General features: G+C 38.4%; 2 protein-coding genes across 3 annotated transcripts; one reads left to right on the top strand and one right to left on the bottom strand.

Moving 5' to 3' along the window:
• The first annotated feature begins 3951 nt into the window (after positions 1–3951).
• Positions 3952–12193, top strand: LOC110799705 (uncharacterized). Of its 2 annotated transcripts, XM_022004982.2 has the most exons (7): positions 3952–4172; positions 4336–4413; positions 7052–7090; positions 7174–7725; positions 7882–7974; positions 11689–11856; positions 11958–12193. In XM_022004982.2, exons 1-7 carry the CDS (start codon positions 4080–4082, stop codon positions 12081–12083), a joined length of 1149 nt encoding a protein of 382 aa, XP_021860674.1. In that variant the 5' UTR covers positions 3952–4079; the 3' UTR covers positions 12084–12193. The 2 variants fall into 2 exon arrangements, with proteins under 2 accessions (XP_021860674.1, XP_056684141.1); XM_056828163.1 differs by lacking the exons at positions 3952–4172; positions 4336–4413 and adding an exon at positions 5159–5313.
• A 1029-nt stretch (positions 12194–13222) lies between these two features.
• Positions 13223–15537, bottom strand: LOC110798775 (pentatricopeptide repeat-containing protein At5g61370, mitochondrial). Its single transcript, XM_022003975.2, has one exon. The coding sequence runs from the start codon at positions 15009–15011 to the stop codon at positions 13548–13550; it is 1464 nt and encodes a 487-aa protein (XP_021859667.2). The 5' UTR covers positions 15012–15537; the 3' UTR covers positions 13223–13547.
• Between the last annotated feature and the right edge of the window lie 3570 nt (positions 15538–19107).

Raw genomic sequence — 19107 nt, 5'->3', positions numbered from 1 at the left:
TCATATGTTGGGAGGAGAGCGAACGGGTACATCTTTTATCCGCCACATAAATGAGTGACGAGTATGTGAGCACTAGTCTTGAATTCCAATGTGCATTTTTGGTTCGCTTTGCGTGACGATTGTTAAGGCGGATTAGCGGTTGGATGGATTTGATTGGTTGACATTGATGCATGCTTGTTGGATTTTGCCTTGAATCGTATCCATTGTTTTAAGATGTGTTTGGGGTGAAGTTGATTTATGTATTCATCGATGATTTCTTTGCTTAGGGGCAAGCAAAGATCTAGCTTGGGGGAGTTTGATATATGCGTTTTATATAGAATTTTTGCCCCCGTCCCTTAGTACTTTTATGTATCAAACGTGCTCTTAGGAGCCGTTTCTAGTACTAATGTGTGTTATTGAGTGTGCCTTGAGTTTCAGGTTTGATTATGAGAAATTGGTCGTTTTAGACCCGTTTCATTGTTGATCAAGGCCACTATATGAGTCCGAGAAGTTCGGGACCTCCATCGTCGACTTTCGGGAGCCTGAGATGCTTATGGTTGAGCCCCGGGAGTTAGACTTGGTGATACGGGCGAGATACATTGAAGATTGCAAATCGCCCTGGAAGCTGAGGGCGAAATGCAACCATCGGGCGGAAGTATAAGCAAGCCAAGTTCATCAACGCGCGCCCGATCGGGCGCAGCTCGCCCGATCCGGATCGGGCGGTCAATCTGGAGGTTTTGTGGAGATTTCGCAACCCGCCCGATCGGGCGGATTTTGGCCCGATCGGGCCGACTATCGAGTGATTAGCCCGATCGGGCGAAGCGTCGCCCGATCGGGCGACGCCAACCTCCAGCAGTTTTTCGCGTTTTTAATTCCGTTTTTAAGCCTTATTTTGGCAAAACTATATAAGCAAACTTGTTTTATTTTTGACGGACATCTTATTTTTCCAGCACAAAACCCTTAGTTTATTTTTCTAAGTTTTATTTTTCTCTCTACATCAATTCAAACACTTAGTTTATTTTCAATCAAAGAAAAATCGAAGCTTTCATTTTGCCATTGTCCTTCAATTAGGTATTATTCCTTATTTCAATTCTTTGTTTAAGCTTTAATTATGTTTTCAATCATGCCAATTGCTTTGCTTATTGTTAATATGTGTGAGTAGTTGATTTTCTAGGGTTTTGGGAATCCATGAACGAATGTGAAAGGATGATTAATTGTTGTTGATTGTTGGTTTAGCTGTTAATTCCTATTGATTGCCCTTATTTACTTTGCAATTAGATTTGCGCAGGTTTGATTGTATTAGTTTCGCAATATCAAATTAAGATTCGAGAGATGCAATTTGATGTTTAGGCTTGTTTCAATAGGTAGAATTGGGATTAATACGTAGCGAGAGCCCGTTAATTCTAAGTCTATGATTAGTATCGATTCGAGAGAGCATGCTGGTCTAATTAACTGTTATATTGATTGTTATCGATTGTTGTCGTCCTGGAATGTTGTTCATCGGTGAACCTATGCCCTAGACCTTTTAATATCTGATTTCTTCCTATTTTATTATCATCCTAGTTATATTATACAAATCAATCCATATTCTTGTTACCAGTAGTCTAGATTAATAATTTAATAGTAGAAAGAACATTGTTTCCCTGTGGATACGATCCCTGCTTCCCTTGCTATATTTTTAGTTGGTGAACGTTAGGTTTATCTTTGATAGGAGTGCGATTTAGCCTGTCAGTTGTAAATATAAAAGTGGTGTATTTTTAAGGTAGTAAATACCAAAATTTCATTTTCACTATCAAGTAACGAATTTTATGCCCTAAATAATTACAAAACTAACCGAATTAATTAATTTAGCCAACAACTACTTAATTAATTACTTCAATTAGTTGTTCCTATAATCAAATCGCAAAATTAGGGTAAACACATAATCTATGGTAAGAGGCAAAATTTAACTCGTACGAACAACATCAAGGTATAATACAACATAATTAACAAAAATTGTCAACAAACACTCGTCAAGAATCAAAGTTTAATGAAAATTGAGAACGAAATTCAGGTTTGAAACTTACCGGAATTGTGCGAATTTAATGCTAATGGCAGAGTAAAAGTTTCCTTTTTTTCTTCAAATGGCGAAGGATGTCATCAAGGACAATGACGTGTCACTTTGCAAGTACAGATTTAGGTTGGAGATGTTGATTGCAGTAACGGCGTGGAGAGAGAATGAGAGTAGTGAAGCAGAAGGTTGAAGAAGGTGGTTGGAATAACGTTAATGTTTTTGGGTTTTGGAGGGAAATCAGAGAAAACCAAAGGTCAACAAAACAAACAATGTTTCGTAGACTTGGTTAGCAGGTTCTCAGTTTTTGGGAGCACTACAGGTTAAAAGGGTATAAAGGTTAGATTAATAGATAATAATAAAAAGGTTGGATTAATTTTGGGAAATGGCTTAAAGGTTGGATTATTTAAAGTAAATAATCCTTATGTATATTGGTGTTTAATTAGTGTCAGGGAACTCTAGTAAAAGCGGAAGGTTAGAGCCAAAGTATTGCGTTATGGCCGTTCGGTATCGTTTTTTGTTTTTTTACAAAACTAAAAACCAAAATATGAAAATCAAAATAGTATCCAGTTTTTTGTTGTCAGTTTTCAAAATCAATATGATACTATAAGTATGGTTATTTTTTAGTTCATTATTCAATCTAAATTAAAAACCAAAAATTTAAAACTGAAAAAATGATAGTGATAGTAGGGGTGAGCAAAAAGTTAGGGTACCCTGAATCGAAACCGGAACCTGTTAGGAACCTGCAGTTTCGAAATGGAACTTGTTGTGCAGGTTCCGGTTCCGGGTAACAAAATTGGGAACATGTTGCAACAGGTTCTGGTTCTCAATTTTTTGAAACGGGTACCTTGCTAGGTACCATCTACACACCAATTCTTATATGAAATACCCAAAATAGGGGACCAAGCCATATAAAAATTCTTCATATACCCAAAATATAAAACAATCCAAGCTAATTTTTAGAAAATATAAATACAAAATTACAATTTAAGCACAAACTATAAAACAATCAAAACTCAAACCATAAATTAGTTTTTTTTTTTCAACAAATTAATAATAATTTATTTAAAATTTTAAAATGACACGAGGTTCCGGATCCGATTTCGGTTCTCATTTCCAGAAACATGTTGCAACAGATTCTGGTCCCGGTTTCTGAAAATTTGACAGGATACCCTATTGTTAGAGATGACCAGTGGGTCGGGTTTGACCCAGCCCACCCTGACACATCCCACAGCAGGTCACGTGGGTCGGAAACACTTATGATCCATGACACAACCCGTCCAACCCAGATATTTTTTTGATGTTTTGTGGGTCGAATTTTTTCAACACAGCCCATTTCGATCCACCCCATCGGACCCGATACAACTCGACACGGCACACCCGACCCACCCAACCTAACACACGAACCCAACACACCCAACACACGAACCCAACTCGCGAAACTCATGCTGATTTAAACAATTTTGTATGTTAAAATGCTAATAAATTCTAATTTTATTGTGTAAATATACATTAACCACATTTATGTGAGTAAGTGAATAACATAAAATTTAATTAATTTAAGTTCATACGAAATTTGTAACATTTTAACGCTTTATCAATCGTCCAAACTCACCTGACCCAAATCAGTTCCTAAAACTCATGTAAACCCACCAAACCCATCTGACCCATCGGAATCACATTTATCGTAACCCACGAAACCCATCAGACCCACCCGACTCGCACAACCCACCTCGACCCACAATCCACATAAACCCACGACCCATCAAGTACTGTGTCCATTTTTTCCGACACAATCCACGACTCGATCCACCCTGGTTTAACTGAGGCGGGTCATGACCCATCAAACCCAGCCACGACCCACTGTTGTGCTTATCCGGAGTAAGGTTTTAAATTAAGTCAAAAAATTCTAAATTTAAAACCATTTTTGGGAATTGCTGCCTTCTCCCATACAGAAATACAAGAACGCGGCCCTAATTACATTAGCAAATTCTGCCAAAAAAATAAATAAATTACATTAGCAAAAGCTTCTCTCTCCACCGGCAAAGCAATGGCGGGAAATCAAATCTCCGGCGACGGTCTGGCGTCGAATCTCGCCGGAATGTCCAAAACCCAACTTTACGACATAATGTGTCAAATGAAGGCAAGAAATTTCTCTCCTTCTCTCAGTTTCTTTCGAATTTTCTCAACTTTTCCCTCTTTCTTTATTTTCGTTGCTGGAATGATACAAAACTAATTAATTAGCACTATTTTATTTGTGAGATTTATTAAATGATGATAATTGTGGTAATTTTGATGTTTTACAGTCACTAATTGAGCAAAATCAGCAGCAAGCGAGGAAGATTTTAGTACAAAACCCTCTTTTAACAAGAGCCCTCTTTCAGGTTTGAATTAGGGTTTTTAATTTTTTTTGTCCGTAGTTTTTGTCAATTTATTTATTAGTAGTTTATCTGAATGTGAAGCTGAACAATGATTTAATTTAAATTTCTTGCAAGCTTGATGTGACCAAATTATAAGCATGTTAGCTTTGATATATCTGGATTTGAATATAGTAGTATTTTGAATTTTCTGGGGATATAGGGGAACAGATAATATTCTCTGAATTTGAATATTGGAGTATTTGAATTAGCTGGGAAGGTTTTATCCGTCCGCTAGGAAATTTTACTATATAATTCCGGGTGAAATACAATCTTATAGGTCATTAATGGCCTCTCTCCGTTGGAAAATCAGTAATTCTTACAAGTTCATCTCTGATTATATGGCAAGTAGTGTAGTGTACTGTTGCTTTATGAGAGTGATCCTTTTCTACTTAAAACAGGTTGCCTTGAAGATATTGAGCTTATTCCGATGTTTATGTCACATGTTGAAGTCCTTAAGGATTTAAGGAAGGCAGCGATACAGCCTTGTATTGTGCAATCTTTCCATTGTTATGAAAGAAAACCATGTTACTTCCTTATTTCATTTTGAGGCCTTGACAATTGGGATATTCAAATGATATAGGTCTTTTGTAGTGTGTTGCTATTGGCAAATGGAAATTTCGAGATGATGTAGTCACAAGTAATTCCATGCATGGTTACACAAATTTACCCATCATCCCTGCAAACAACATTCTGAGTTATGTATTATCCTTACTATTCTCCATTTTCCCGAGGACCAAATTTTCTAGGTACATTATTGCTGAGGATCAAATGTAAAGAGCCCAAAATTCTGTTAAGATGGTACCCTTATGTTGGATGACTACAACAGAAAGAGTAGTGCTGGAAAATCTCTTGGAAAACTTTAAGGTAAATCCCAAAACTCCGTCGTAAAAGAGAGGAGATGGATCGAAGGATTAGAGGATTCAACTGGAAGCCAGTTAATCTTATTGAACGTTAATTGAATGAATTGAAATTTATGGCAAATCAAGAAGCCCTACATTTGAAGTGAAAAGCATCAAATGATACATAGAAACCCACAACTGTTAAGTCTTTTAGTCATTTTATACAGGATTGGTTGAATGGTTTAGTTGGAATTTTGGAGAAAGTAAAATGATGAGGAAAAATGAGAGAAGAAGCTTTACAGTTGTTGTTCAACACGATATCCAGTTGCTCTTGAACATTGGCCTTTTCTTAAGCTAGTAGACCTTTGTTTTTTCAATCGCAGTGTCTTTTATTTCTTGGCTTATATTATTGTTGTAGACATTTACATACAAACATATGCCCACACACATATCCCAAATCTTGTGAACTGGTTTCCCCTTAGGGCATGCTTAGATTGAGGATAATATATTAAGGGGTAATAAAAGTCAAACTAAGAAAACAAATGTCAATGAAGATGATGCTAAAGAGGATGAGGTGGTGGTATGAGGGAAAGATGGAGAGATTTACCTCATGATAAGGTAGTAGTTACCCGCCACCATACTAGGATAACAATTACCACCAAAATGAGGGTCATAGGTTCCCCTCCCTCCCTTATCATCACACCATCACTGTCTTATTCCTCTTGCAATCACACCATCACTACCTTATTTTGCCTTACAACCACCTATATTCATCTTGATTTTCTTTAGTTGACTTTATTAACCTCTTAATGTATTACCCTCATGGTCCCATCCCAAGGATGCCCTTAATTGAAACTGTGGACTTTCAGATGAAGTTACTAAACACTAATCAGTTAATGGGACAATACTGGTTACTAGGATATGAGATCGATTGACCTGAGCATGGGGTGATTCTATGTACACTGTAGAAAAGTATCAGCTAGAAGGACTCAAGAAGACCTAGTCGACATGTTTTTGTTGTACATTTGAGGTTCTCTATCCTTCACATACGTCATATTTATCATGATTGATATGCTCTTTTTGAGTGTTATCATTATTCATTTGCGCTCTTTGCAATATTCTTGGGCCTACATTTTTTTCTTACAGAATTTCTTTATCCAAATGTAGAGAGGGGGGGGGGGGGGGGGAGAGAGACTAGACTCAGTAAGAAGAATATTGATGAACCTTTGGTAACTTACCAAAAAAATGAACCCTCTCTGGTGTTCTTTCATGCAAATTCTATTAGAAGTGTGATTATGTGAATTCGGTAAATATATTTTCTTTCTTATTAACTTTATAGGATGGTATTCAACTGGGTAATGATGTAATCTGTACATTTTATCTTATTTCATACACTTCGATATACTTGCTATACATTGTCTTCAGATATTGTGGGGTAATTCAATTGGTTTTGGTGCCAGTATGAACTCCTATGCCTTGCTTTTTAAACGTAATTAGAGAATGTCAGTGGCAGAGTTTTAGAAGGAATCATGTTTACTCTTCTAAGAATTGCTTACAAGTTGAATTACATCAAGTAGTCTTTATTAGCAACCTTTATTGGACTGATTTTTTTTCTTTTTTCTTTTCTTACTTCTAGTAGTCTTTATTAGCCGACCCCAAATCATTTTGGGACTAAGGCTTTGTTGTTGTTGTTGTAGTAGTCTTTATTAGCAACCTTTGTGCGGCTGCTGATATTTTTTTTCTTCCTTTGCATTGCCCAACAGGCACAAATTATGCTAGGTATGGTGCAGGCGCCGCAAGTGGTAGTATTTTCTCCACTTACAATTTTTTTTCTTCCCATTTTTAGCTTTTAAATCTTTAGCATAGCTAATAAACTTTGATTCAGGTCCAGAGCAATCAGCCTCAGGCTTCATCGCAACCCTCACATCCTGTTCAGCAGACGAATGTCCATGTAGCCCACTCAACACCTAAGCAAGTTACTTTGCCGGACCAAGCAAATATATCACAGGCACAATTGCCTGTGAGAAAGCAACAACAGAATCAATCTTCATTGCCAATCATGTCCACTCCTACGGCGCAGGGTATCCATTCTCAGCCAATGCCTCCACAAGCAATTGAGCAGCCTAGGGGTCCCCTGAATACCCAGGCTAGCCAAATGTCACATACGCAGTCTTCTCAAGTTCCCAATATGCCCTCACTACCAATGCATTCTGGATCACAGCCTCCTCCTGTTCATCAACCTCCCATGTCATCTGTGCCTAGCCATTTTCAGCAACCAATGCAAACAACTGGTGTTTCCCATCATCAGCTACAGCCTCCAGTACCTCCACAGCCAAGGCCTCCGATGCAGATGCAGTATCAACCACCAATTGGCGCAAATATGAACTTTCAAAATTCTGGCACCCCTCAAATGCACCATTCACAACCTATGTATCATGTAAGCTGTATTTTACGGGGCCACATGTAAAATGTTGGTTACTATGTTTTCGTGTTTTCTTTTCTTGGGGTTGGATTGGCATGTTCCGTATGTTATCATCTTTTAATGTTGATATGATTCTACTTTATTTTAATTGTTTTTTGTTAACATCTCTAGACAAGTAGCAGGCCTCCTGTTGGAACAGGACCATTTCCCCAAGGGCAACTGCCTCCTCTCCCTCATCAGCCACCTCATCAATCTCTGTATCAGGTATGTGTAAAGCTCACTTATAGGTTTGCACAATGGGGAACCTTTTAAGCAAGTAATTGTTGTTGCAATCAGTCGTGTTTATCTTGCTTTCCTTGGTCATTACATGTTTTTAAAAATAAATTTTATGTAAACTGTAAAGACACTAAGTGCGTGCATATAATTGCAATTGACTTTTTTTGGTCATAAACAACAATACCTGATATGTCTATAGCAGTGTAGCTTTTTTATTACTGTCTAGCCCATGTGTGTCCCTTTTCTTCTCTCTGGGCCATTGGGGTCATGGAGTACGATGCTGCACTGAGAAGGGAATACTATGTGGAAAAGAAATTTGCTAGGTGGTGTGTATATTGACATGCAAGTCGAAATTCTTATCACTCGGAAGATACAGGACACAGTTGTACAAAGTGGCATGCATTTGTTTTTTGTATACACGGAAAATACAGTAGTGAAGCATAATAATGAGGTTCTTATAAAAGAATGTTTTTGTCCAGATTTCTTTTAACTTGACTCATTAGTCATTACCAAGTTTGAAGTAGTAGAACCAAGCTAAGGGTCCGTTTGCTTTTAAGTAATTGGGAAAGCAAAGGGAATCTTGAGGCTTCATTAGTTCATTCCCTTTGCTGGTGTTTGTTTTAGTATTTTCTTCAATTTCCCAACTGCCCTAATATAATTTCCCTTAAACTCCTTTTGCTGATTTCAATTCCCCAGTTAGGGTTTCATGGATTCCCTCGACTATAACCTGCAACTCCACTTACCAGTTACCGCTGCTACCTTAAGTCGTCACCACCATTCCTGCACCACGACTATCATCATTGTATTCCCAGAACCTCACCATCTTCTCCAGTACAACCCACCAAGCTGCTGATTGAGCCGACGTGCAGCTTTGTTATCCCTTTTTCAGTGCAAGCACCACCTATTCTACTTGAACCACCAGTTACTACCCGGATTTGTGTCCTTTCTCACCAAGACCACATCACAGCAGGTCAGCAGCTAGCCAAGCTACCCCCTAGGCTGCTACCACCACCTATCAATGCCAGAAAAGTAGATTCGCAGAAAAGGAGAAGTGCACTGGCAGTTCCCCTCTCCTCTACTGCTAAATGAAATTTTGTTATTTGATGGTTGAACCATTCCTTAGTGGTCTGATCTTAACATCAGATGTCGAGGTCGAAGGCCTTTGCTCTTCTATGTTTGGGACTTGGGAAAGACAGTGGATGACAAGGCAGATAGAATGAGGATAGGGACGTGAAAAAGTGCACTGGCAGTAACTGAAAGTTGAAAGAGGAGACAGTTGTGGGTCTTGGCTTTCGGCGCCATGGTGGAGGTTGTTAGAGGATGATGTATATTGGGGCTTACAGGCCACTTCTAGAAGTTTTGTACTTCCTAAGTGAACTATCCACTAAACAGTAGATAATAAAAAGAAAATCCTTCATCTCCACCAATAAGTTTTGTTGCCAATGGAGTTTGATTTATGTCCTCATGCTTTGGCTTTTATTTTCATCAGGTGTAGACTTGCTTAATTAGTGCTTGTGGTTAGGAAATCAGACTGGTGAGGGCGGACTCCTGGCTCTTAAAAAAGAGGATCCCCGAGCGCTTAATGTCGGAATGCTCATCCCCCCTCCCTACCTCCCCCCAAACAGACCTTAAAAGATACAACTATACAAGCGAATAAGAGATACGAATAAAGGTTTATAATAGTTGTGAGATGCATTGAGGTGATAAGCATAGGCATAAACGAGAGAAGTGCAGGTGGGCACTTTAACAAAGTGAGACTCAGTTAGCCCTCTTTTTTAACTCTTAATTTGTTTTTTAGATTTCAGAGTCTCATTTATTTAAAACAAGCTATTGAAGTTACTGATTTTTTCATAGTAAATAATTACGCATCAAAATATCATACCCAAATCCCGGATGGTGGTTGGGTTCAAATTGCAAGTTTGAAACCCTTCCAAATTCAACTTAGTACCTGTTCTCTTCTACCCCAAAAATATTAACATTTATGCTGATAAACATGTGGATCCATGATTTATTTATTAATGAGCATTGTAGCGCTAGTGCATGTTACAAATTGGATTTTCTGTCTAGAGCTTAGATGAACTAGTTTACTATGGGGGGAATTTCCAGAACTTATGCCAATTCCTATTCTAGCTCTTCGTCATTATGAATTTATCTCGGCTAATTAAGAAAATTTTCGTGGTGGTTTTGGATATTTACGTGCACCAAAGCCTGTCAGTGGATAATATCCTAGAAGATACATATGCAGACCTGTAGGAAAGTTGCCTCCAATTATAATGTGATAATACAAAGCCGAATTGAGTGGATGATGTCTGTAACTATTCTGGTAACACGAAAGAAGCTGCTTGCAGTTACTGTGTTGGAAACATCATTTTTGGCAATATGTTTTTACCATGACATGCTTTGATAAGACTTTTGCAGGGATCTTGAAACTTTCCACTGTTTAAACTATGAAGATTAATCTAACACTAAGTGCATACATCGATGCTTTTTACAATTACTTAATCAAGTGCATGTAAGAGTAGACCTTAACCTCTGTTTTGTCAAACCAGTTTAAGAATTCTCCGGCATTGTGGTGATTTATTTGATCAATTCAAGGCTCAATACATGTAATTATATGATATTAATTCTTGCAAAAATAATTTTGGACCGTTTGGTTTAGCAGAGATTATGATCGAGACTCAAACCTGAAAAAGAAGCAGTGAACTTTTTATCTTAATTGGTGCATTTTCTATGCTGTTTTCAGTATTTTTTTCCAGAATTTCCTTAAAATTATTATTTTTCTTGGGTAAACAAATAACGACAATTACTCTGTATATCTGTTTGATGACCAACTACTATGGTTAAACTTATACCAATTGCTTGTTGGTTCAGTGGTGATTGGGGCTGAACTTGGTAGGGAGAACCCGTGTTCGATCCCCCGCAACAGCAATTGGGAGGGGATTGGAACCTAACCACCCAGAACTCGCCCCGAATCCGGATTAGCCCTAAAGGTGAACCGGGTGCTACCACCAAAAAAAATTATGGTTAAACTTATACATTGTATTTGACAGCTTAACCAATAAAGTTGAGAGGTGAACTTTTATTGAAAATTTTGGCTCAAGTATTTGTATTCAAATTTAGAAGCAAAAATCTTACCATATTATTTGAATAGAGGACATTTGGGTATTGTTTTCTTTTTTTGGGTCTGTGAGGGAAGTCTTTGCCAAGCTAGGTTCTTATCCTATGTTAACCGGAATCGGATACCCATATCGGGCGCGGGTGTGTGTCCAAGTGTCCGACACGGCTATTTTTGTGGAAAAAGTTGCATGATTTTGGTCCAAAACGAAGTGTCGCAGTGTCCATACCCATGTCCGAGTTCTTTATCTAAAAATGATGTAGCCTGAGAACTACTTAATGTGATGCACTCATGCAACCAGTCTGAGCTTGATCTATCCAAAATCTCATAATTGCCTGTTTTTGATATTAATCAGTTCCTTGTCATTGTGTGTAATAACATGTTAGGTTTACGTAATATTCACGAAACAAGAATTCCCACCCCTTCCCCCTCTCTAATGCTTATTGTTTTTGGATTTGCTTGTATGGGCAGCTTTCAGCCTCCCCCTAGACAAATGTTGTTCAAATAATAAGCATTCTTGTACTGAGTCTAGGGCAAAGTGGCTCTATTTTTGTAAACCTCTCAATTTGTCAGTATTTTTTTTTCAGGTAGGAGGCTCACATATGAGCGTAGATTTTAATCATCAAAATTCAAACAAAATGCAAATGGAAAGGCCATCCCCTTGGCCACCTGTTTCTCGAGAAAATACGTCTGGATCACAGCTCCCTGCCCCACCTTTGGGTCCAGGTGGCAATCAGCCTCCTCGTCCACCTCCTGTAAGTAATTTGCAATCTATGCCTTGTACTGTTCAAAGTTTGATGATTTAGACTTTTAGGTATAGAATCTTGAAAAGTAATTTGGGTTTATGAACCTGCAGTTAACCCCTGAAGTGGAGCAACAATTGCTTCAGCAAGTCATGAGTCTGACGCCAGAGCAGATCAATCTGTTGCCTCCAGAACAGAGGCATCAAGTCCTTCAGTTGCAGCAGATGCTTCGTCAATGATCTAGTCACTAACTCATTTCAATTATTTAGTTTTCCTCTGTTGTAAGAGTAAATGACAGAAATAGATGGCTACTATCACTTCTTTAATCCAAGATGAGTCTTTTGTTCTACATTGTTCTGTTATATTGCTTTAGTTGAAGCTTTTGCCTGCGGGGTTGATCTTATGTCTTTCGTAACTTAAAAGAGAACGCAAGCTCTATTAAATACTCGACAGCGAAGAATTAACAATTGCAGAATTCCAGATGCTGGAGACCCTTTTTCCCCCTCCATGGAATGTATAAATTGAACTGGTTGCCCTTGATTAATGTCACTGATGAAGCACTAAGTGTTGTATAGACTTATAGTCGTGTCCCATATTGTATTGATGGCATCTGCTTTCAGTTGCTTAAAAAGGAATAATGGTACATTGGTACTTCATCCGTTCTCTTTTAGTTGCAACGTTTTCACCTTTACGCTATTTATATATTCTCTTTTGACTAGTTTCGATGATTTATGCATAAAATTAAACATAGTTATGTGACTTATGTGTGATCTTGTTATATTCATTTTGATTTATATTTTCGCAATATCAACTTTTTAGAACTTATTTACATTTAGAGATATTAATAGTCAAAGATGTGCAACTAAAAAAGAACAGATGAAGTATCTAGTTTACGTGCTAAAACAAGTAGATTTTCATGATCAGTTTCACCTGATGGTTTTTACGTCACCGTAATGCTCCAAACGTCCTTTATACAGAAACATCTTGGTAATAGATCATGTCATCAACTTTTACTTTGCTCAATCCCAACTACAGAGGATAAATCCGCACAAGAAACATTGTCTTAAAAAAAACCGCACAAGAAACTCTCTTAGTCTCTTCTCATCAAGCTTTTCTATAAGTTGAAGATATAAATCCTGAACCCTTTCCTGTTAAACCTCGGAACACCATCCTCGCTTCCTAGGGTAGACAGTAGATGTACAGGGATGATACTCTGCAGAATCTATAGCATTCACAATAAACCCTTCTGCAATGATCATGCTTTCGGTTTTTCAAATCAATTTACGGCTTAACTCTGAGGTGTCGAAGATCACCAAAAGATCCATTCACACAGAATAAGGGTTCAAGCACACTGAAGGAACACAAATATCCACAGCTACAGACAGAAACAAGATCCATTTTATAAATCTCCATCAGAAATCATTTGTGGCCGCAATGTGCCTATTCCATGAATTACACACAAAAGACTTATCAAATGCTTATTCATAAGAAACCCTCAATATTACAGAAGCATCATAAAGTTGAATGTACTCAACCATTTGAAACAAATCAAGTTGATGCTGCTTTTCTTTTAATGAACCAAACAAAGGAAAACTAGTTTGGAATTGTGTTTTCCCTTGGAAAATGTTTTCCATGGAAAATCATTTTGCACTGAAAACGTTTTACCCCAAACCAAACAAAGCCTCAGACTCATTTGAAACACATCAAGTTGATGCTGCTTTCTTCTTAGACTTGCCTCTCCGCTTTTTCCTATTATGAAAAATTTCTTTCTTTGTGATCTGCACAGGCTGTTTACCCTTGCTGGTTTGAGTATTCAGTTCTATTGTGTCACCAGGTTTCAGATAGTTCTCCTTCCTATTAGCCTGAAAAACTTGAGTTATTGAAGGATCCAACACATCTCTTGAACATCTAAGAGGAATACCCATTCTCTCTGCCTCATCCCAAAGCTCTCTTCCCTTCTCAAAATCACCACCTCTACAAAGTTTTGGTATCAAAACATCATATACTGGACCATAATCACCACCTGAGCTTTTCTTCATGCAACCAAACAGCTCAAGAGCATAGTTCACTCTCTCAACCCCACAAAGAACACCAACTAGATCATAATAAAACTTTGCTGGTGGCTCGATCCCTTCTTTTATCATCGTATCCACAATCTGATTACCTTTTCCAAACCTTCCTGTCAAGTATAAAACCCGAGTAATAAGATAATAAGTCACCCAATCAGGAGCACAACCTGATTTCCTCATGGTATCAAGTATTCCAAGTGATTCCTTCACTCTTCTTGTTCTACCTAAACAAGAAAGCAAAACATTGTAACTTATCGAATTTGGAATGATCTTGTATGTTCTCATCTCCATGAACACATTCAGAGCTTCTGGCACAAGCCCAGATGGGTTATTATCAAGGTTATGTTCACAAAGACACCTTAGATACGTGTTGAAGCAATAAAGATCAAGCGTAATTTTCTTCGATTTCATTTCCTGAAGAACTCTGCGAGTTTCCTTTACATTTCCCTGCATAGACCAACCATATAATATACTCCTATAAATGCAAGACTCTATACCTGATATCTTATCCCTATGATGATATACAACCCCTTCTGCCCTTCTTGCATACCCTTTGGCACAGAGTGCGTTTACAATAGCAGTGACAGTGATTCTGTCCTGTGCACACTTGAACAAGTTCAAGTTTTTAAAGATGCCCAATGCATCACCTTCTCTACCCAGTTTAACAAAGATTTCAGCCACAGTGCTGAAAGTCTGTGGTTCCATAGCTCTCTGATCCTTACAAAGATTCGCCAGCAAAATGTCGACTGCCCTGTGATCCTTCCTCTCAGCAAAAACCCGAATTGCATGGTTAAAATCCTTATCCCCCAAAACCGAACCCAAACTCTTACATGACCATGTGAAGAAACGAAGCAACCGTCTTGTGGGTGCTTCCTCTTTGCAATGATTCACCACTTCCACAACGATTGAAGGGGTTAAGTGAACTTCACATTTCTTAAGGCTGGATTCCAAGTCATCTAGACCACCACTAGGAGTCGAAACAAGGCTGCATAGCTCTTGAAATCCAGGGAGAGTACTACGAAAAGGAGGAGTTTCCAATGTGGTATATGGAGAAAATGGAAGGAAATTCAACTTCTGGGTATGTATTCTTTTAAGCATAATGTTGTTTTAGGCAATTCATCGAACAGTTGGTGAGCATGAACAATACGCACCAATTGAACCTAAGACCACACTTTAATCAAACATTCAGGCATAATAGTAGCTAATCCTTAAATTCCCAATTGTTATTGAAGATTGGATGACATTAATCACAACATAAAAGTCCCCTTTTCGAAAAAATGAGTTCGAAGCTGAAATGAAGATAATATGACTATCTGAGGATTGTTGGATCGAATGTACGCTAATGAATACAGTACTCTATACTTGCTTAGGTTCACAAATACTAACACTTATAAAGCTTCATACTTTGATTATTATTCACCTAATAGTGCATTTACGTGCATGTCCCTCATTTCCTTCTTTGTTTTATTTTGTCTTATTCTTAACAATAGAGCATTTACGGTTTCACCCTTTCATTGCTATACAAAATGTATTGTTTTCTTTGGGTATAATTTCCTATATATTGTACCTTCGAACTATCAATTAAAACACATATGGTTTCTATTTCCTGTTACATGCAAATCCAACATCTAACTTTAACATATCATTTCTAGCATTTACCATAAATTGTAAGTTCCTAACTTTTAAGTAACATTTTTACAAAAATAATTTTGTATACCTTGGGGGATCGTGCGCGCTAGCGCACGATCCAACAACTAGTTAAGAGCAAATTGCCAAACTGCTTAATCCCTATAAGACTATAAGTGAACATGAGTTTTAGGATTTCCCCAATCTTTCGAAACAGAAGGAGTTTATTGTATACTTCAATAACTTAGTTTAATCTACCCCTTACTTAAAAGTTATTTACGCCTTGAAATATGGAGTTTTCGAGGAGAACAAGTTGTACTTTGAACACAAACCATGAACCCTAAACACTTATCAAAATAGTAATATAATACTCCTTCCATACCACATTATTTGTTACACTTGTCTTTGCATAAAGTTCTAGGTGATAAATGTTTGTTTGGTTACCAATTGCTATTTTATTAACAAATTCAATATGATAGGAGTTAATGGAGATTTTTTTAATTGAATGAGAGGATTGGGGACCAAACTTTTTTTAGTGGGAAGCTAAAGACAATATAATAATTTTGGGGTCATTTCTAATTTAAAGGGTAACAAGTAATGTGGTACGGGGGATTAATTGTTTGGGTGTCCAAGTGGCTCCCAATTTGACCTGAAGTCCAAAAGCCTATCAAGGCTAAATACACATGTCCACTCCTTAAAGGATCTTATCTTTCCTTTGGCCCAAGGCCCATTATAACAAGGCCCAACAACATTTGTTATACAAATAACATTTTCCATTGTACTGAAAGGGGTGATCTCGTAGTTCTTGGTCTGTGAAGATGCGTTGTTAGGTGCTCCAATTCCATTGAGGCCGAACCTAAACCTGTGCTCGAGAGATAGCTGTCCATACACTGATAAGGGATGTATGAATTCTCGATAAGAGAGGAGCCGTAGTGGTCCCCCTCCGGAGCTCATTTATTGCCTTTGCACACATAACCTAGTAAGAGCTTTCTTACTCTCGGATACCTACTGACTTAGGCATCGGATGGGCTTTCCTCGTTTCCACCCCGAGGCAAGTTAACCCACTTTGTGTGCAGGTACACTTGAGCCAATCACATTACATGCAAGGTCTTTCTAGTCCAACCGACTAATCAACCGAGGTGACTTGTTTCATACCCGGAACAATTTGGCGCCATCTATGGAGAAAATATTATAAAGCCTTGAAAGATCCTCTCTTTTTTCAAACATGATGAATATCTCTTATTCGGACTCCGGCTCATCTACATCGTCCAAACGATAACTCTACACACAGAGCATAACAACTCAAACCCACACCGACGAGGGGAATGAGGGTAGCACAACTTAGGCACACTCAGAGGGGAATGAGGGTAGCACAACAAAGCGCAGGTGGAGGCGGCGATGACAATAACAACAGAGCGCATGCGGAGGCAGCGATGGCAATAACAACAGAGCGCATGCGGAGGCAGCGATGGCAATAACAACAGAGCGCGGGTGGAGGCGGCGATGGAAATAACAACATAACCTAGGTGGAGGCGGCAATGGAAATAACAATAGAGCGCATGTGGAGGCAGCGATGGAAATAATGCATAGCTATATTGCACAAGCCAACTCCCTGAAGCTAGAAGAGGACCACAGAGACAGACCGAGGTCACGAGAAAAGAGGGACCAGACCTTGATCAAGACGAAGGTTGGACCAAGAGGAACCTCATCCCAACATGAAACACACCCGATTACGCAACTCTACTCCAGTGAGATCTGGAACTCAATTGACGACCGACAGGATGAAGAGCAGTTGGAATTCCGAGGAAGAAGCCTAGAAACATCCAGACTGGTCCAAAGAGCCTACTCCTCGAACTTTCCGAAGTAACCAAACGAAATCAAGCAATGTTCAATCTATCTGAAGCAACGTACACAACAGATTATGAAAGTCAGTGCAGGATAGGGAACTCAACCATCCCAAGGGACGAACCTGAAACTAGAAGCAAAACCCCTAGGTGGGAAAAAATAAGATATCAAACCCCGAGCCCCGAAGGTGCTCGCGAGAATTCCCATTTGGATGCCTTGGGAAGTAGAGGAATCGTGCGTAGCTAGGGAAGAAATTGATGATGTCGACATCATTCCCATTCGTCCCATGGTTGGTGGAGGAGAGCATACCCAGGGTCAGTTATGTGCTTGTAATTTGCACATCTTTTTTTTTTGTTAAGAGTAAAGTAGATTAGTAAAGCTCAATAAACAAGACACCCCATAGGTTAGCTCTTACAAAACGAACCCTCTAGGAGGGACCCCAAAGAAGAGCTTGGGGAAAAAACACAAACAAGCCAAAAACTCTATAGGGAGTTAGTCCACTCCCTATCTACACGACTAATCTTCTTTCCTAGGGTATGAATGCATCTATTTTTAACAAGGAACTGAATATGCTTTACAGTTTTATCAATTCTACAAATTGTGTGCTCCCAGTAACCTTTGTTCCTCACTTGCCAAATCATGTACACTGTGGCAACAACATCATCAAGTAGAACATGCCTTCTCCATAGTGAAGCTTTGTAACCATTTCTAATCCACCTGCATAAAGAGTCAAGGCCTACAGTTCTGTAAGGAACCTGTAACCACTACATGACAGCAGAGAAGCAACCAACAGCATAGGTACAGAAGCCAAAATATGGTCTTGAGTTTCTGATGCATTTCCACAAATCACACAAGCATCAGTATCAGTGATACCAATAAGAACCAATCTGGCACAGGTGGGAAGTCTATGCAACATTGTCAACCATATAATAAATATATGTTTAGGAATCAGATTCCTTGTCCAGATGAGGGTGGACCAGTAAGGGGGCATACCCTTTGGAAGTAAATTTTTGTACACTTGAGAGATGGAGTAGGTTTGATCAGCAGGCCAACTATTACACCCCACAGCTTGCACAAGTTCAGCTTTCACCTTGCATACACATTTGAAATTCCAACTTGCAGATTTAGGAGCTTCAAATCCCCACCAATCCCCATTCTTCACATACACCTCATGAACCCACTTAACCCACAAAGAGTCCTGTTTCTAAGCAACATTCCACACTAACTTCCCTATTGTTGCTTTGTTCCATTGTGTAATGATCCTAAGACCAAGCCCACATGCTTTCTTTGTCTCACACATCTTCTCCCAACTCACATATCCATATCTTGAACTGTTGGCATCACCTGACCAAAGAAAAGCGCCGCAGATAGAGATGATCTGTTTAAAAACAGCTTTGGGGAGGAGAAAAATTTGCCCCCAATAGACATGGATACTCATTAACACAACATTGATTAGTACCAATCTTCCAGCATAAGAAATATGCCTAGACTTCCACACTTTGATTCTTGCAGTGATCTTATCCACCAGTTGTTCACAATCTGTGTAATCCCCCGTAATTTTATACATTTCAGTTATATATTTTAACGTATATTTAATATATTTAAATAAGGATTTATGAATTTTGGAAATGAATATATAGTTAACATATATTTAGTTATTACATTTTAATATTTTCAACGATTTACGAAATCGAAAATGATTTTAGAATTTTAAGTTGAAAAG

Source organism: Spinacia oleracea, chromosome 5 (assembly GCF_020520425.1).
Source record: "Spinacia oleracea cultivar Varoflay chromosome 5, BTI_SOV_V1, whole genome shotgun sequence".
Taxonomy (NCBI): Eukaryota; Viridiplantae; Streptophyta; class Magnoliopsida; order Caryophyllales; family Amaranthaceae; genus Spinacia; species Spinacia oleracea.
Note: the sequence above shows the minus strand (reverse complement) of the source record. Positions and strands in the feature narration are given on the sequence as shown.

Bases quoted from the DNA above. Each gene is read 5' to 3' on its own strand.
- LOC110799705 (XM_022004982.2), top strand. From the start codon at position 4,080: ATGGCGGGAAATCAAATCTCCGGCGACGGTCTGGCGTCGAATCTCGCC. The intron at 7,726-7,881 runs GTAAGCTGTATT...TAACATCTCTAG, and splicing joins ATTCACAACCTATGTATCAT to ACAAGTAGCAGGCCTCCTGT. The intron at 11,857-11,957 runs GTAAGTAATTTG...ATGAACCTGCAG, and splicing joins AGCCTCCTCGTCCACCTCCT to TTAACCCCTGAAGTGGAGCA.
- LOC110798775 (XM_022003975.2), bottom strand. From the start codon at position 15,011: ATGCTTAAAAGAATACATACCCAGAAGTTGAATTTCCTTCCATTTTCT.